Consider the following 15,922-nt stretch of genomic DNA (forward strand, 5'->3'; position numbering starts at 1 on the left):
AATTTTCTTTTGAGGGGCGACAGGGCAGTAAATGGGAGCCTGAAGCCGAGCAGTCAGAGACGTCCTGCAGCTGCAAAAGAAAATTATATTCTCCAGGCGGATCTATGTACTGCCAAGCTGCTCTACCCTACAATTGCTTGTTTTCAAATCATTAACCTTTGAAGCCCCTGCCTCCCACTTTGGAGCCTCTAGGAACTACACCGTAACTTTACGGGCAGTTTAACTTCATAAATACATGCTCACCACTGTCCTGAAGATGAACCCCAATAATTGGGTTCGAAACTCCGTCGACCACCCCACAACATGAATTCCTTATAACTTGTAAAGATCAATTATGGAATTCAACTACTATATTGTTGTCAATGCGATGTCTTTTTAAAACTACTATCACTATTTCACACCACGCTTTCTTATTTGTGAGCACTCTAAAATTGACTTTGTTTAAATAAATACCTGTCATCTTTTGACCTACATGACCCTTTACGTACTTTGTCTCCTGCTCCCTACGGAATTGATTTCACTTCTCTTAAAAAACAAGTGACCCTGCTTGGGTCACCTTTTCTATTGGACCCTTTTGGGCCATACTTGAACCATTGTTCTTAACTATTCATTATCACCCCAGGTTCACATATCGGGGTACCCTTGTCTCCTAAAACCTGTTCAGTACTAGTGACTTAGAATAAATGTATCTATTTCCACTTGTAGCGCTTTCTCTGCAAAACTGTTCGATTCGTTCCCAGACAATATTCAGGTTTTGCAATCGTGAGAACACAAATCTTAATTCATATAGTTTAGTTTGCTTGCATTTGCCACAGGAGGGCGATATATTCCTTCTGATCAGTAAATGTCTGCTTTCATTTCATTTAAAACCTCAGACCTGAATGGTATGACACTGGATTGAACATAATCGTATTTCATATAAATTGAGTCATGTTTAGGGGCAGATCTATCATTATTTCACACAGTGCAGCGCAGTAAGCTACCTTGCTGTGCAGCGTGAAAGGACAGGAATGTGCCATATTCAACATGATACAGTGCATTCAATTTCTTTCCTTGCGCTGGTGCACAATGTGGTGCCTAGTGCCAATGCAAACACCCTCGGTACACCTTCCTGCGCAAAAACAATCCTCTAAGGCATTTTACTCTTCCTATGTGTGCCGCACAATGCATATCACACATAGAAAGAGGGAAAAGCAAGCAGAGATAAAGATATTTCTCCTCATTACACCTCACTTGGGGAGGGGTAGCATTTTGACGCATTCCCAGGTCTGCCAGTAATGGTAAATCTGAGAATGCACCAAAATCCAGCGATTTGCGTTGTGTTACTCCAGATTTATCAAGCCATGCAGGGCCACGCAAGGTGGCCTTGGGTGGCTTGATGAAGCTGATTTAGTAGTTGCACCACCTTTGCGCCCTCTTGCATTGTGCAAGGGAGACGCAAATCAATGATAAATCTGCCCCTTAATCTCTAAAGGTAAGCAACTCCTTTCGTACATTTTTAGAGGTAGAAGGCTCTATCGTGACAGTTATCATAATGAAATATGTATTCAACTGAATTTTGGTCAGTCCTTACATTTCTGCTTGAACAGGAACTGTACCTTTCTTTTACGACTGCTTTGTCAAAGGGGCCTATGTACTAAGGGGCAGATTTATCATTGAACTGCAGATTTTGCTGTCAGCCATTACAGAACCCAGGAACTGAGTTCCCTGTCCTCAAGTTAAAAAAACAAATAAGGGGGCAGGGTAGGGATACCCTGTTCCTAGGGCCCAGTGGGGGATCCCAGAGGGAAAGAGCTCTACCCGGGTATACAATTAAAAAAAATTGGAGTCTTTTGCAGCGATCCTGACATATTTTTAAAGGTATATGGGGAGTGGGATGTGAGTAGGGCCCCCTTTCCCCAGCCCATTGTGGGTTCCCAAGACCCCACCCCCTGGGGCAGGGTAGATTATTTAAGGGGAGGGGGGCCCTTCCCCCGGGGCTCAATGTATAAATTAGGGAAAGGGGCATGCAGGCACCTCCTGAGCCATTTTTAGCCACTGGGACCCCCATCCACTGTGACCCAGTGTATATATTATGTAGAGGGGGGCCAGCGGCCCACTCCCCGAACCTAAGGAGGCCCCAAGGACCCCGTCCCCTGGGAAGTATTCAAAAATAAAGGTAAGGGAGACTGCGAGGGCCACCTCACCAAGCCCTAAAAAGGCCCTGGGGACCCCACCCCCCAGGGCCATCTCTTTAAATGAAAGGAAGGGGGACTGCACAGCCTCCTTCCCTGAGCCGTTAATGGCCCCGGGAATTCCATCCCTGGGGCTGGCTCATTTACTGTGACCCCGGGACACAGTAGTTTCCCAGCTCTCACTAGCGAGGGCAGGGAAACTTGTGTTTACTCCCATATGGCAGGAGCCTTTTCAAATATTCTGCCAAACGGGAGCAAACACTAAGTCTGCCCCCAGTTAGCGGGAGCTTTAAAAAGGCTCTCGCTGGATAGGAACCAGGCGCGCAACACCCATTGGGCTCACCGGGCTTCAGCCCCCCGTCATGTGTGTCAGCCCGGCTGAGACAGCCTCGCGGGCTGGCGTCCGTCTAATTGCAGCCGGACCCGAGTACTTCACTGGTCTTTAAAAGACCATTTACTCGTTAATGAGGCTTTTGTTGTGTTTTCACCCCTTCTTACAGCCACTCTGCCCATGGCTGGAAGACTTAGCACCCCAAAATCTTTTTCAGCCCCCCCCGAAATTTGGTTCTAGTTGCCCGCCTGATAGGAACAGACGTGTTCTATTTCCCTGCCCGCACTGCAGGAAGGGTAACAGAACACGCATTATCACACATTTGGGATTTACCTGCCCACTTGTAACTGGCGACTAAGCGCTATCATTAGAAAGCGTGATAAGGCCAGAGCCTTCTGGATGACTATGGTAGAGAGGATCAAATTGATACAGAGTAGAAAACTGATCCAAGGAGTATTTTTGGATATGAGGTTTTCCTAATTACCTTTCCAAAAATTGAATGAAATATTTTCCATGAATGTTTTTTTGTGGAAAGGAAAATTGTCATGAAGATTTGAACATGGGAGAGTACCCCAGGTCCGCTTGTACAGCAGGGGTTGAATGAGCTCAAGAAGTCAATAGCTTAAAAAAGTACGTGCAGCAAGAGGGAAATGCCATCTGAAAATGTGACTGTTAGGGACACTTTTCTAGAAATGCATTTATGGTATGTTTGTTTTCATGATGCGTTGTATACTCAGAAACCTTTCCTTCTACTAGGATGGAGACCCCTTATCTGAAACCACCCCAGAGCCCTATTTAATGCTGAAGCTTAGAAAGCATCTAACCAGATTTGGAATCACCACCTCAGAAGCACAGCAGGAATGGTTCTCCTGCCCAGCGTCTAGAAACTTTAATTAAGCACAGCACTACCATTTACAAACATAGTATATTTACCTGTACTAAGGATGTCCTCTGGGAGCTCATCACCACAGTACCTAGGGGGGAAACACAATCCATCAAACATTTCATCAAATAATGCCACTCCAGAACAATGGTAATTAAACACTCACCACATGCACTGTGTGTTTTGTTGAATTCTTGTAATTAAAAAAAAGATTCGTACTGGTCCATTAAGCAGGTCATTGATAGTATATGTACTGTTAACACAAGAAAATTATTCTATTATGATGCCTCTGGTCCATTTTGTACTTCAAACTATGTATGGCACAAGGCTCTGAGTCAGATTTACGAAGCCACGCAAAGCTGGCCTCATAAATCCAGAGTAAGGCAGCGCATCGTAAATCGCTGCATTTAATTTACTCTGCGCAATGAAGCCGTAACATTGGCGTTGCGGTGGATGTTCCTACACAAATGCCATGGTTTCTGACGCATTCCCAGATTTACCAAACCTGGTAAACTTGGAAATGTGAAAAAAGATATGCATTCTCAGGTAAGGCGTAAGAGGGAAAAATATCTTATTTCTCCTTTTTTCCTCTTTCTATATTTCTTCATTCTGTAGCACACATGGAAAGATGACAATGCCTTTATGGATAGCTTTTGTGCAGGATGGTGCCCCTTCATGCACTAAAATATTCCTGCCTATAAAACAGACACCCTTGCACCATGGTGTAAGGGTGCCTGGGTTGGCGCTAGGCTGCTGAAATGGCACCAGCGCAGGGGGAAAGGACAGGAATGCACCATATTGCGTAAATATGGCGCATTCCTGCCCTTTCCCTATGGCACAGCGTGGCGCAGCATGACGACCTGCTGCGCCATAAACTCGTAAATGTGCCCCTATGTGTTTACTCTTTATCACAACAAGTCAATAAATATTGTGTTCTCCCTCGAATAGAGTTATGGTTATTGAAGACAGAGGTATTGGCAAGAAGAAGACAGACCACCAAAAATGTCAATAGCAACAGATCCTCTAGTCATCTGAAAACCATACAAGTCATCATGCAGTAGTATATCCTCTGTATAGCCCTCTTGATGCGTTGCTCCGCAGATCTCCAAATAGGAGTTCTGAATGATTTTTGAATACCCTAATATTCTTTAGAATTCCAGATGGCCAATGTATGTTAATGAGTCAGCCATCTTAGAATGGTAAAGAATGATAAAGTATTACAAAAACATTCAAACATTGCGATGTCTGCATGAGCCGCTCTGCCAAGTACCACGCATCAGGTGTTAGACTAACGTATTTCAGTGGGGTGGTCTGCATCACTGCACTGAAATGCACTGTAATGCATTTTTAGCGCCTCCTCAGCTGTCAAACCAGAGCACTGCTGAAGTACCACTGACTGCGCAAAGGTCTTAGCTGGCAGCACATGCTGCTGCGGCAGGTTTGGGGGCTGGCTCAGGCAGTTCACGCTGGCTGGCTAAACTGTTTCAACGAATTACAGCGACAAAGTCACAGATATCATGCCGAGACTGAGTCTCATGATTTAATTTGCCTAATCAACAGCCAGGACACACACTCACTGCCAGTGTAAATGATTCAGAGGGACCCGCACGGCCACTGCAGGAGAGTGGTGGTTCGTGCTCAGCAGCTTGGCCTGTCGCACTGCACTGACTGCAGTCCACTGCTTGTGCAGCCATGAATACCGCTTGAGTAGGAGCCCTGGACCGCAGATGCGGCGCTGCTCAGACCAGCGGGCAGAACGGTGCCGGGGGGCGTTCTCGCAGCTGGCTGGGCCGTACCCAAACTGCACTCCCTGAGAGTGTCACTACTACTCACTACTAATCACTTAGCTTCCTAATTTTTTTGTTGTCTAGAAAGGCACGCATCATCAGTCAGCCTGTAACTTAAGTTTAGTTGAGAGGCTGCCCAGCTGTGCATTGCAGTGTCTGCAGGCAGTCTGCACACAGTAACTTAACAGCCGGGAGCCCCTAAAGTATTTGTAAAAGTTACACAGCTCAGAGCTCTGAAGTCACTGACTGTCGGCACAACAAGTTGAGTTCTGTTCAGCGTCATGGGGCTGGCTCAGGCCCACCCCACGATGGAGCCTCTCACAAGTGCCCTTCCTTTTCTGGTGCTTTGCAGCAGTTTTAAGATCTTCATAGAGTTTCTTGTTGCTCTAATGGGTGTAATTTTTGATATTTATAAGTTTCCCTTGATTTTATTGCTTGTTTTGCACGTGAGAAAGTGTCACTTATAGTTGTTGAATGTAACTCATAATTACACTGAAATTATGGAAATGTTGCACATAAGCAATCTGAAGCACTTGGCTGCTATGCTTGAGCAAGCATGGATAGCCATGTTTGGAAGTTTTTTTTACCTACTTTATTGAAATGAATGAGAAAACCCCATTGTAAGATGGTTGCTGGGTGTGCACAAAAATGGGCAAAGCCAATAGCTCTGCGGGCGGCCATCAAAGGCCAGATCAATTGGCTTTGCCAATGCTTGTTTTAAACAGCTGGGGACATGTCCTTCATAAACAGAAATGTTGATCAGTCAGTAGGTAAGTAAATGTTTTTGTGAAATCGCCTTGAACAGAAGCAATAAAATTAAATAATAGACACTATATTTTTCACCTTATGGGAACCTGAATACATTTTTTCATGGACTCATAAGAATGAGCTAGTATTAGAAATACCTACTATATGTGTGCAGGTCACACCCCCTTTTGTGGTCACAAATCAAATGTCTTCCTCTAATTTACCCAGAAGATGGGCTACTATCAAGCAACTCCACATGGGGTTCACTGATCTCCTTTTTTTAATACCTACTCAGTCTTCTCCTTATTGGTCCTTAATTACAACCAGTCTACTACCTTCATTTCTGACTAGTTAGCAAATTTGGTAGGTAATGAGAGCTACCTTAACGCTTGAATCCCCTATTCAGAAATCTACTAAACATTTGTAATCCAGTACTCATTGGACACATTTCTCTTGTATCAGGAGACATAGTCACATTGAGTTACATACTGATAATCAGCTTAAGTGTCCAATGTACTTGAAGTGACATATCTGCGATGGATTCTGGTGCTTATATATATTTTTGATGTTGATATTTCTCAAGAACTTAAATCAGCATTCCATGATATTGTAGGACTTTATTTCCGGAAGTACACCTAACTCCCCCACTCCTCCTTCTGTGGATTGACCATCAGGCAGACATTTACCAGGGATATATATTGCAGAAATGTACATGGAGAAGTGTGGCTCAATGATTAGAGCGGCAGACCCTGATGCAGAGGTCTAGCCCGGGACCAGGGTTCAATTCCCCGCATCGGCGGGTCGTGGGCTCAAAAATTCCATGGACCTGATAATTCTCGCCTCAGTGCCATTCCAATCATGGAGTCCCATTCTGCAACTCTGGGCAATAGCTTGCTTAATCTCCACAACGGCCCCCACAACGCTAAGGATGCCTGGCCTCCACCTTGGGGGTGCCCAGGAGTGGACGCCTCACAGGGAAAGCCAGGATGGGTTCCACAGCGGTATTCGTACAAGCGCCTTGAGACCCTTGCGGGTGAGTAGTGCGCTATACAAGTATCAATTTTTACATTTACACAGTTTCAGGTTCCCTCTTTCCATGCACCTCCTGAAACAGTGATTGACGGGATCTTTCCCACTATCAATGTAATACTTACTGCAAGGAAATGCATCTTCACCCCCAAAAATGCTGGATTGATGCTGTTGGATTTTCAACTCTGAGAGTGCACTGAGGCCTGCTAACCAGACCTCAGTGCCAGTGTGCTACCCCTAGACTTTGCTAGTACAACTAATGGCAAGGCCCCCACTTCCCTTAATGATATATGTAAGTCTCCCCTAAGGAAGGTGTATGGAGCCCTTTGGCAGGGAGCTATATATTATTAGGTAGGACATATCATTTTTATATGTCTCAACAGCAACACTTCCAAATTGTCGTTTGGCTGTGGAAAGATTAGTAGACCCAATGGCTAACACTGGGTTACCGGCTGATCTCCCATCCTGGCTAAGCTCTGAATGGGACTAACTAACTGGGTCATGTAAGGAATCAAATTAATTATGGCATTAAACCCCATCTGATACCCAAGCCAAATTAAGTGTCACTGATAAAGTAAGCAACTTTTAGAAAGTTGCCACTCTGCACTCCAGCTAGTCCAATGGCCTCACAAAGGCCTTGGCACACAGTCCGCTTTCTGTCCGCATTGGGAGACGTGTTAACGACTCCCAGGCCCAGTAACAAAGGCAGTTACCGCAGAGCGAGGTGTGATCTTCTCTCCTCTCTCTGTGGCCAAAGTCGCCCCACATCAGCAGTGGACCGATGGACAACCATAAAGAAACCCCTGTATCCCGCACCTCATCCTTTGAGCATCTTTTGCCTATATCCTCAGCAGCAGGACCACTCCACTGATGTCTATGGCGGTCATCCTGTAAAGCTTGGAACTTGCCTTAAAAATGCTCGGGTGGCCAGGTAACTGTCCAAAGTATCCTCTCCTGCCCCCGATTCTTATTCCAGGTTGGATTTGTTGAAAAATTGTTGTTTGCAGTTGTATTTGAAAGTGATAAAAATGTCTAAAATCTGTATCTCCAGAACCCTAAGTGGATTTTGATGATAAAGTTCTCTACAAATTCATACAAATATGCTTTATATTTAGAAATTGTTAATTTGTCTCTTTCTTGTTGGGTGACTTTCTTATTTCATTGTTTGATGCTGTTACACTAAGTTCCTTTGCCAAGCCTTACTGCTTCCAGGGTTGAGCTAAGGTTAAGTAAACAAGGCTGATTGGACCCAAGATATTATTTGCGAGTGTACTTCAGAATAAGTCCCCACAGTCATATCATATAGTATACCCAAAACCTCACAATTACCATTGCTAGTTTCACACTAAAATTAACTGTGCAGGTTATAACTTGTTGGAAATGTGTATGAATAGCCACAAAGTTACAAATTTGTCGGTGGTCTCACCATTCGCAATGGTCATCCTGTGGCTGTCCTGGGCGCTGCCGTGTTATCACACTAAACCCTCCCTGCATAATAAAGGCTGGAAATTCCTAAAACACTTATTACAAGGATCTTGATTTTTAAATCACTTTTATCAGTATTATATTTAGTAACACATACGAGGAGTAGCTTTTTTGGGTCTTGCCTACAGACAGCTTTTAGATGTTTACAGTGGCGGCTGGCTCAGGTAAGAGGGGTAGGGCGGTGGAGCAGGCGGGGCACGGCAGGGGCGAAGCCCACAGACGACAAAATAGGTATTATTTATTTATTTAATCATACCTATTCCGTCATCTTCCACCCCCTCCCACCCCACCCCGCCACCGCCCGCCGCACCGCACCTTCCTGAGTTGGCAGCCACTCAATGTCTATGTGCGAATACCTCTTGTAGACCGTACCAAAATCTTACAGTGGGCTTAGAGCCCATCCATTGCGTGCCATTGATTGGCTTTATCGTCACTCTCATTTTCTTATTAGTTGACTTACCTTCCATTTCTTATGTTTGCTCCTCCCTCAAGCATAGTATAGTTATCATTGCCTTGATTGGCTGTAGGTTTCCACTGCTCACATTTAGGGAACTACATTTTTCTTTTTATTTCAGCCGTCCAAGACAATGCATGTGTTTTCTAGCTCTCACCCTTGTGTGCTGTTTCCCTGCTGCCTCCCCCCATGTGCTGGGTGTAGCTCCATCATCCTTCCCTCCATTGCTTGCTGCACCCCTCCCATGCTTGTTTCTTTTAGCTTCCCCGGCTCAGCCTCTAGTGCCTGAGCTGGTTCCTTACCCGCCGTCCACTCCTGGTTGCTGTATATAGAATTGTTTCTTTGGTGGACACAGAGGTTCACCAGTGGATACCATGGATTCTTTTTGTAGAAAAAATAAAAAGTACATTCATTTCATCGTCAATCCCACCTATTGCCATTTGAAAGATACATATATGTATTTTTTTCATTCTACCTATCCTTACCTGTCCACGAGTCCATAAACGTCATCGTAACTGTCATATATTTCCAGGTAATCGGACAAACACGAAGTATCATCTTCGACATCAAATTCCAGGAACCGTATACGAATGTGCTGCCCATAGTTTACTCTAATGTGCCAATAACAGATTAGCTCATTTTCGTACTCCTCGGGATACCCGGGAGATTTAATAATGCGTTGTTGGTCAGTCAGAACTCCACCACATTCCTTCGCTGTAAAGAAACAAAACATATGTGAACTATTTTCTTGCAAGACAATTACATTTCAATCTGTTTAATAATTCCTAACTCGATGTTCCTTCATTGCATGCTATTTGCTGTGCCTGGATCTCATGCTTATTTTCCTTATGTTTGCGGCTTCCAAATATTCACATAGAGGTGCTATCCTCGCTGTCGTAAAGTTTTACTTACGGTAAACCTATCTCCCTCAGACTGGCACTATAATATGAGCACTTCTCCTACAATTGTAACACTTTCCGTGATTTTGATCCCATTGTTTAGGTGTGGTTTGACAGCTTTGCTCTCTGCAAAATCTATTGTTAGAATAGTTTAAAATACAGAGCGTGGGTATTGTCTATAACACATGAGTATTCTCTCTTACCTCACACTATTCGCTGTATGTTGCATCATTCCTCCTAGTTTTTAGTGCTTGCATTGCAGTGCAGGAGGGGCTATTTTACATCTCAAAGTACGCTGAATCATAACATTAAATTCTGATAAAATGGCAACTTTTTGTTCAAAGGAAACGTGCTGCAAATAAATGCATATTTGCTGATTTTTGCTACTAATTTGAGAAACAGGTATATTTTGACACTGGGGAACACATAGAACCTTGAATAAAGGTGTTTTTTCCATATTAGTGTCACATTTGTGAATTCTTATTGAATACAATTGTACTTAAGAGACAAGAAGAAAATCCTTAAAGAAAAGGGGCGAGGTTCACAAAATAACTTGTGACGAGGGTTTAGCTTACTGGTGCAAACAGCCTTTTAAAAAAAGTTTAAAACCACTTTTGCAAATCACAAAAGATTGTTTTATAATTTTAAGAATATTTGTATGTGAATAGGTATACTCCTGGGGCAGGCAGTGGGTGTCTTCTGACACATATGTCCTGAAGGTTTATGCACATGGATAGGGAGGTATCCTTGGTATGCAGGTGTATACTATGTACAATTAGACTGGCAGAAATGCCTCTGCATGTTCGTATGACAGAATTCATAATCCTTTCCCAAGAATATTCTGGGAGACCTTTGTGAATCGAAGAAATGTGTAATATTGCCTCCATGCAAGGTCGTAAACCTGCAAGTACAGTCTTCCGCATTCTTTTTCTAGCAGGTATGAAGTTCCTTTCTAAGGGGGAGTCAGACCAAGAGGAAGATACTCACTGAGAAGTGCCTCAAGGCTGTGCCTTTCCCAGCCCCCCGTCAAACATAGCGGAGAGGGGGTGAAGATAACTAAGGTAAAACCAGAGGCGAAAACGGGGGAGTAGATGAGCCAGAATAATACTAAGTCCTATACGGAGGACAAGCAAGCAGATAAGGCAACAAACCCTGGATGGAGAGCTAGGGGCAGTGTACAGAAAAAGTCCCCATTGAAAGAAACCGCCTTTCTGAGGACTGATTTCAAAGTTCACCCAAAAGATACTAGCGGCAAAGGGTCAAGTGGGCTGGATCTCCTTAGCCCTGAAGTGGGAGAGCTGGGACTGATTGGTAAATCAACAATGCCCACAACCAGGTCCAAGAGCCCCCTCCACGCCCCCAAAAGGTAGTTGTGGGTGGACTACAGGACATCACAACAGCTTGGATGGTAAACTTAACACATAAAAACAGGTTTCAAACCCTGTCTAATGTAGGGGAGAGTCCCCTTGAGGTAACAGAAGATGCAGGAGTTGGTCAGGGGCGAATAGAGGAGGAACAGAGATTAGCAGGGGCGCCCTAGTCACTCTCACAGATGAAGAGCAGCAATCTCCAGAAGGGGATACAGTGGAAAAATGTTGCAAGCTTTGGCTTGGAAGTGAGAAACGGTTTGGCCTCCTCACTTACAAATCAGAAGGAAATCCTAGGGGTGTTTAAAACTCTGGCAGAAAAGCTGGACTCGCTGTCCGAAATAACTCTGGCCTTGGAGAGCGTGGTCGAAGAGCTAAAAGTGGCCTCCACAACAGACAGAGAGGAGATTAAGGAATTGAAGCTCAGGGAGAGAGAGATTAAGGATAGGTTTGAATCTCTAGAAAATAGTGCCAGAAGGAACAACATAAGAGTCCTAAATATACAAGAGGGGGCGTAAGGTGAGGATAAATAGAGGTTCTTTATCTTTTTAATTAAAGCAGCTGGTTTATCATCGATTCCAGAGGCTGACCTGGCAAGAGATATTCAAAGGATACATAGGGATCCATTCAGGAGGCTCCCGGGTAAGATTAAACCAAGGAGGATATTGATAAAGTTTCTGACACGCTATAAAAGATCAAATTTTGGCAAGTGCACTATAAGAGAAATCTTTGAAAGGCAGCGTTTCCCCTTTGAGATTAGGCCAGACCTCTCCTGGTCCACCTTAAACAAATAGTGGGAACTAGTCAAGCGAATGGAGGAGTTTAACGCTCTTGAAGCTACTGCCTAACTGAAATTCTCCACCATTTTGAAAGTAATGTGCAGAAACAAAATGCATAATCTAAGGGATCACATTAAAGCTTGTCTTTCCTGTTTCTTTTAGTTTTGCGGTTAGGTTTTGATTGTGGACTTCCATCATGGGCACCCAAAGGCTAGAATAGCCATGAAGACACGGGGAATTGTTCTCCAGGGAGGGTGGAAGGCAAGGGCATGGGTAAAGGGAGCACTGGGTGGGGAGCAACATGGGGAAAAAAGTAAAACAAAGTATCCAAAGTCCTCAGAAGCCTTTGTGAGTTTTTTTGTAAGAGGTAACCTGTTATGCTGTAAGATTAGCAAGAGTCAAAACCCAAGACTAAGAAGATGGTTGTAATGGTTCAAATTCTTTCATGGAATGTTAACGGACTCAGGTGGATAAGGTTACACAATAAGCTGCTACAATATGTGAGGGATTCAACCATTCACATTATAATATTGCAAGAGACCCATCTTACTGAGAAGGAATGCCTATAACATTTTCGCAAAGAATAATGGATACGAGATATTATATGTACAGATCACACTTGTAACATGAGGGAGGTAGGAATATTGATAAAACAGAATTTTGAGGCAACTAGCATTGGGAGTGAAGTGGATCGGCAAGGTAGATGGGCTATTGCCAACATTCAATCCCATGGTAAAAGACCCACGTTGGTGGGTTATTATGGCCCTGACGTGGAAGATATTGATCCCCTGTTTCTCAGAAACTATTATTCTTATCTGACCTAATGATTATGGTTGGAGATTTTAACACAATAAGCGATTATAATCTGGACAGGTCCGATAACACTAAAGCTAATGTAGATCCTAAAATGCAGGTGTACCTAAAAAATGTGATGAAGTAGATAGGATTGTGCGATATGGAGGATGAGATCAGGGCGACAACGGGGATATATCTTTCATAATAAAAAGTCTGTCTATTTTTCAAGAATACATTTTCTCTTAGTTGAACGGGCAATTTGTGAGGATGTTAGCACGGTTAAGCATGTTACGATGCACCTGTACGACCATGCAATAATTGTCCTAGACTTGGCACTTACCATACAGCAGAAACCCTATTGGTGGACAATTGATAGGGCACTGTTGTTGGATACAGAGGTGGTGGACCGACTAATAGTGGAGGTCGAAGAGTTCCTGAGCTTGAATGTTGGCTCCGCTTCGACACCTATAGTTTGGGAGGTCTTTAAGGCTTTTATGTGGGGAAGGTTGATCAGTGTTTATTCCCAGAAGTTCAGGCAGTATAAAACAGAGGTTGAGTCAGCGGAGGGAGTCTTGGATCAGTTGGAAAGTTGTCTTTTGGGCCAGCAGTTGTCATTATAAGAAAGAGAGGCAGTCGGGAAAGAAATGCTAACAAAGAGGGAACAACTTTGATCAGTAGTGGCGGCCCGCCCCAAGGCAAGGTGGGAGGCAAGTAAGTTGGCTCACTTAGAGTATGGGGAAATCTTGCAGGGAAATATTTGTCATGAAAAGTTAGGTCAGATCAGGCCAGGAATTTGGTACATGAAATAAAAGATGAGGCAACAGTGCAAATTTACTCAAACACTCATGGCATAGAATCAGTCTTATTAAAGGTTTTCTCTGAGATAACTTAACGGTATCCGAAAAAGATGTGAAAAAATGGTTAGCAGGGGAATCACTAAACAAATTGTCATACTAACAGAGATGCCAGTTAGATTGAGAAATAGAAATGGAAGAGGTGAGGAAGGCATCCAAGTTAAGTATGAGAGGCAAAGCCGCGGGCTCAGACGGCTTCCCAAATGAGTTTTATGGGGCCTTAGGAGAGGTAATAATCCCTTTTTTGACACAATTATTTGGTGAAATATTAGGAAGTGGGGTATCTCGCCCACATTCATGGGGTGAGACAGTGGTCACCTTAATCTTGAAACCAGCGACAAATCCCAAGTTGGGTGAGTCATACAGACCCATCTCACTATTAAACAACGATTCTAAGCTGTTTATTAATATCATTGCCAAAAGATTACATTTGGTGGCGGAGAGGGCTTTATGAAGGGTAGATACCTTCATGAGCTTACGCATGAGCTAATTGGTGCGATCGATCTTGCCACTACCTTTGGGATTCCCTTAGCTGTTGTTACATTAGATGCAATGAAGGCATTCAACAGAGTAAACTGTTCTTATATGAATGCCATCTTAAAACAAAAGAAACATATGTCAAAGTTTTTGAAGTGTGATCCAAAGAATCTACTCCACTTCCTCAGCCAAAATGCTTAATAAGGGTGGCCCGGCAGCAGAGTTTAAAATCCTGAAGGGGACAAGACAGGGTTGCTCCAATTCCCCCTGCTTTCTGATCTATATATTGAACTACTGGCAGGGAAACTCAGAGAGGAAAAGAATATAGTCCCACTTAGGTACGAGAGGTGGGGAAAAAAGATCTCCCTTTAAGCGGATGACTTGGTGATATATACAACTAATTTAAAAGAGTCATTACAAGTAGTAGAACAATTGGTTTGGGACTTTGGGAAGCTATCCGGTTACAATGTTTACACCTCCAAGACAGAGAGTACTGGTTTGGAACATGGGGGAGCTTCACCCTGGAGTAAAAAAGGAGATGAGATAGCTTGGCAATTAATCATATAGGAAGTGGATAACATATCAGAGCTTAATTTTAAGAATTTTTTGAAGGAGGTAAACGCTCTCTTGTTTAGCTGGTCTCATCTATCTCTAACGATCTGTGGTAGTGAAAACTTAATAAAAATTACTATCCCGCAGAAATGCACCTTCCTGGTTAATGCAGTTCCTTTAGTCTTCAAAAAACAATGGCAAGGGTGGCTTCAGGGCAACATCAGCTGATTCATCTGGGCTTCAAGGGGCCCACGCAATTCATGGAAGAAACTGTAAAGGACACCCGAAAGGGATGGATTGCTTTCCTGGATTTCCGAGTATATGCTTGGGCCTTCCAAATAAAAAACTGCAAATGCCTACTAAAAGAAACGGTAGCATGTGGGAGCTTGTATAAGGTGATGCTGAAAGATGTCCATGGGTGGCAAATCCCACTTCTAGTATAAATTTAGAAACAAAAAATTTACAAACTAGTGAGGCTGAAAGTGCTTCAAGCAAGGGCTTACATATGGGCACAGATTCGTAAAGCTATAAAGCCGGCATATTACAGCAAGTATGCATCAATCCAGGATTTCCCCGGAATGCCAGAATATCTGATGGTTATGTTAGCGACTCCTATCAGGGAAGCTGGGGTGGGAGAGGTGAGGGCAGGTGACGAGGGATGAAAAGCTAATATTAGACAAAGATCCATTGTACATGTGACATAAAGTGGTAATAAAACAATTGTATTATTATTTTATTTTTTAAGTGACTGGATGAGCCTCTGAGCCATGCGTGGGTAGGGAGGGGTAGGACCGGGCCATGACAAGGAGGAGGAGTGGTGGGCACTGTAAGGGTGCATGTCATTTTGGCCGGCTGTGTTACGACGGCCAAACCGACATGCACACTTAGGTTTCGCCAACCCAGCTGTGTTCCACATCCAGGTGGAGAAATGGCACAGCCGCCCTGTGCATAAGCGAGCTTCAAACCAGCCCACTCAGGCCAATTCCAGCACTTCTCTCAAGCTTGGTTTTAGCATGAGAGCAGCATCTGGATTGGACGGGGAGTCTGTGTTGGTGTCCCAAGGACTGCTGGGAGCAGGAGAGTGGAGGAGCACCGAGGCCTGAGGTGGCCGGCAGCTTCAGCTAAGGCTTTTAAAAAAAATTCTTATTAGCCTCCCCGCTGCCCTACCACTCTATATTGGCAGCAGCTGCGACTGCCTTCTCCCTAAGAAAATCTAGACTGCAACTTATTAAACTTTTTAGTGCTCTCCAAGTATAGTGCATTGAAGTATGTTTCAGAGTGTTACGGTTTAAATGACATTTTAACTGTG

At 43.8% G+C, this 15,922-nt stretch overlaps 1 protein-coding gene across 1 annotated transcript in view; it reads right to left on the reverse strand.

The window, feature by feature from the left end:
* The window catches only part of TNFAIP6 (TNF alpha induced protein 6), a 156,903-nt gene that overhangs the window by 16,011 nt on the left and 124,970 nt on the right, over nt 1–15,922 (reverse strand). Inside the window, exons 4-5 of the mRNA XM_085645597.1 lie at nt 9,376–9,604; nt 3,439–3,479 (exon numbers count right to left, since the gene is read on the reverse strand). Coding sequence (XP_085501723.1) covers nt 3,439–3,479; nt 9,376–9,604 — 270 coding nt within the window. The remainder of the gene's footprint in view (nt 1–3,438; nt 3,480–9,375; nt 9,605–15,922) is intronic.

The sequence above is a fragment of the Triturus cristatus genome, chromosome 3_1, assembly GCF_964204655.1.
Source record: "Triturus cristatus chromosome 3_1, aTriCri1.1, whole genome shotgun sequence".
NCBI lineage: Eukaryota > Metazoa > Chordata > Amphibia > Caudata > Salamandridae > Triturus > Triturus cristatus.